General features: G+C 41.4%; 1 protein-coding gene across 1 annotated transcript in view; it reads right to left on the bottom strand.

Annotated features, from left to right (window-relative positions):
• Positions 1-2,055: 2,055 nt before the first annotated feature.
• Positions 2,056-3,536, bottom strand: part of PIGS (phosphatidylinositol glycan anchor biosynthesis class S) — a 29,624-nt gene continuing 28,143 nt past the window's right edge. The window contains exon 12 of the mRNA XM_018555028.1: positions 2,056-2,488. Coding sequence (XP_018410530.1) covers positions 2,213-2,488 — 276 coding nt within the window. The 3' untranslated portion in view covers positions 2,056-2,212. The remainder of the gene's footprint in view (positions 2,489-3,536) is intronic.

Below are 3,536 nucleotides of genomic sequence, written 5' to 3'. Positions count from 1 at the left end.
GGTGGAGGTGGGTTTCACTGCAAGCTGGTACCAGGTCATGGGCCTCAGGATCGCCCTAACAATGGAATGAGCGAAGGAAAGATGTATTTTTTATGATGCTAGCATCAAGGTTGGTTATTGATTGGCTGTGGAAATCTGTATGTGTGCCTCCTTTTGGCGAAGGTATACAAAACAGGCATCGGATCAAACTGAGGGGAAAAAAAAACTTTGGCAAGTACAGAAGTGATGAATTAAGACTGGTGGTTTTCCTCTCTCTCTTTTTTTTAAATTTCAGTTGTTTATTCTAAAGTATTCTTTATTGTTATTACTTTGTATGCTTTCATTTACTTAACAAGAGGGTAGAAGAAAAAAGGCATGGGTGAGAAGTAATCATAATGATAATGCTATAAACCATATTTGAAATATAAAATAAAAAACACATACAAATATTAAAAAGAAAAAATATAAACCTATTAAAACATTGAGACAAACTTTCTTTTACAATACTTGGAAGTGCTTTTTGGTCGCTGGTCTCTATGGCGATCAGTTCACAGTTCCATATTTTAAACAAGGGGCAATTAGGATTAAATGGTGACTAGTTCAATAATGTATAAAGCATTATCTAGATTATTCTATTTCCGTTTGTTCTTCCCAACTCATTAATCATCACACACATACAAAATCCCGCCACCGGAAATTGAATCGTCTTCTCAACCCAGCTTCATAATGTTGCTGTAGGTCCCTCCTTAATAACTATGACGACACTGCCGTCATTCCTTCTCCTTCAGTTTTGTAGCTGCTCTCCCTGCTGAGAAGTAGTTCAAAAAGAAAACTAAAAAAGTTTGACAGAAGAAGTGATGTACAGGCACGACTTGCATATTACATCAGCAGTTGATTTACTAAAGACAAATAGGCTGTTTACTTTACAAGCACATTTTCCCTTAGCTTAGTAGGTGGTGAAGCTCTGCTGACTTCCATCATCCAATCGTATGCAAGCAAACCTGCAGGTTTTTGTTTTTTTTTTTCCTTTGGCTTTTTTTGTTAAGTGAATTTTTACCACATTCCATAAGCTAAAAATTCTCCTGCAAAGTGAATAGCATGTTTCCCTTCAGTAAATCAACCCCAATGCATCTAATAACAGCAGTCATCTGTAACTTCTACTAAAAGTATCATTCTGCTTTTGTTTCTGGAATAATGCAACATCTCACCAATATAACTATAAATATCTGTTGGAGTCCTTCATCTGATCTACAAATTTCATCAGTTTGACCTCTCACGTCCACGTATTCGGTTATTCACAGCCAAGTGTTCTCACTTACAGATATTCTTTGTGGTCTGTAGAGTGAGTGGCCACGCTACCTACCTCTTTCTTTTGTTTAATATTGCAGAGGCCACCTTCAGCTCTGAATATTATTAGCATGACAGACATCATTGATTGGGGCATTGGATTTTTATTTAAATGACAAAAAAGCACCACAACCACAGTGGATTCTGACATTTGAATAGTGGCAATCATCCCTCGATGGTATAAGCCAGGGGTAGACAACATCGGCACTCCAGCTGTGATGGGACTATAAGTCCCATGAGGCATTGCAGGATTCCGAAAACCAAAGACATTATTCCCAGAGGCATGGTGGGCTTTGTTTGTTTCAGCACCATTGCAGTGGCAAAATTGCCACTCATAATATAAGTGAATTGACTGACTTTGGTGGTTGTTCGTGTTTAAATAAATGTATTTAGATTTAAAGGAGGCGTTCTCTTTCGGATTGGTAAAAAATGTACAGAAGCTTGCATTTTGTTTGGCAAATATATTTACAAGTCTCGGAAACTCGATCCAACATTTACATCCTGTTCCCCGAGATCCTAGTTTTGAACTCATTCGATCCCATTAAATAATAAAAAGGGAGTAGTCTGTGTGCGTGTGTTTGCGCCTGTATACACACATATACAAAAACACAAATGAGCAACATGCTATATAACTTATGAACAAATTGGGGAATTCTCATGCTTGCCAATATAAGACCTTGAGCTTTTTATAAAAAAAAAACCTAAAATCCTTAATCTGTCCAGCTGCAATCCAGTAAGAATGTAGGTTGCAGGCTGCATCTTCCCATAAGCCTCCATTCTCCAGTCAATTTTCCGCTTTGTACATCCAGATAATAAATAAACAAACACCGTGAAGAGTGCTCTCTTCTCCCGAGGTATCCAGTGGGAGACTTATGGGGATTTCCTCCTAGTCTGTTTTGGTGGCTTCCTTCTTGCTTGATCTGTGTTCCTTAGCTATCTTCATCAAAGACAGTAAGATAGGGACGGCCATGGGCAAGAACAAAGGAATATAAATAGCAAATTTCTGATCATCTGGGAAGTACAAGAGGTGAAGCAGGGAAGGGTCAAAGAAAGCCTTCTCTGAAGAAGTAATGGCTTCTTTGCTTGCTTTAAAGGCATTCTCCAGCCTGCCAGCTTCCAGTTCAGACAGTGCAATTTGAACAGAGGACACCGCATGGTATACCTGTGGAGGAGAAAGTCAGGAAGTCATAAAACCAGCACTTACCCTTTACAATGTGTTCAGTACAATGATAACTTACATATCTAACACTAGTAGAGGGCCAAATGTTCTGCCTCCATTCCTTATGGGCTTATCTCTAGACAAGTTCAGCCCATTCACACTTTAGGCATCAGCTACATTTGCTAATGCTAGCTGCAGGGCTTACTGGATCCTGTTGCTAATGTGTTTCTATACAGGCACCCCAACAGCAAGCAAACTGGATGTGTCCTATTAATTGGCAGTCGACACACTATTCATGCACACTGACTGTAAAAGGTTCAATGAACCCCATTCAGCACCGTAAAACTGCAAGCAGCAGACCACCACCATAGTGAAAATTTCCCTTACTGACCCATCTCTGCGCTACAACAATGTATATGTTATCTGGTATTACCCAAGATGCATGATCCATCACCATATATGCCACAGTTAAGTGGAGTCAAATCAGTGGAAAAGGAAAAAAGCAAGCAAATAAAATCTAAATTACAGCCCCCCCAAAAAAACCTACCATGCAGTGGCCCCCAGGCACCTCCCTGCATTGCAAGGGTTAAATGCTCATTACATCTGGGGGTAGAAAGATAAGGAATAATACTTGCCTCACTCCTTGCTCTGACAGGCTCCCACCATCTATGCGACTGGTCCCACGAAGCCTCCTCTCCAAGGTGCTCCTGAAAACCGCCACATACAATACAGGGCCAATAGAGAGGACATAGAGCAGGGGTAGCCAAACTCCGGCCCTCCAGCTGTGGTGGAACTACAAATCCCATGAGGCATTGCAAGATTCTCACAGCCACAGACATGACTCCCGGAGAGAGATGCATCATGGGATTTGTAGTACCACCACAGCTGGAGGGCCGTAGTTTGGCTACCCCTGACGTAGAGGGACTATCCACAGCCCAGAGCGTCAGGGTGAAGAGGAGAACACCAGTGCCTGCTGGAATGGGGTTCCTCTAAACCTTAGACGAAACAAGAATTGAACCCTTGCAGTGCCGGGTTGGGGGGGGGGGGGGGG

This window comes from Nanorana parkeri, unplaced genomic scaffold, assembly GCF_000935625.1.
Source record: "Nanorana parkeri isolate BGI_ZX_2015 unplaced genomic scaffold, ASM93562v1 scaffold181, whole genome shotgun sequence".
In the NCBI taxonomy this organism is placed as follows: domain Eukaryota; kingdom Metazoa; phylum Chordata; class Amphibia; order Anura; family Dicroglossidae; genus Nanorana; species Nanorana parkeri.
This window is presented reverse-complemented; position numbering and strand designations above follow the sequence as displayed.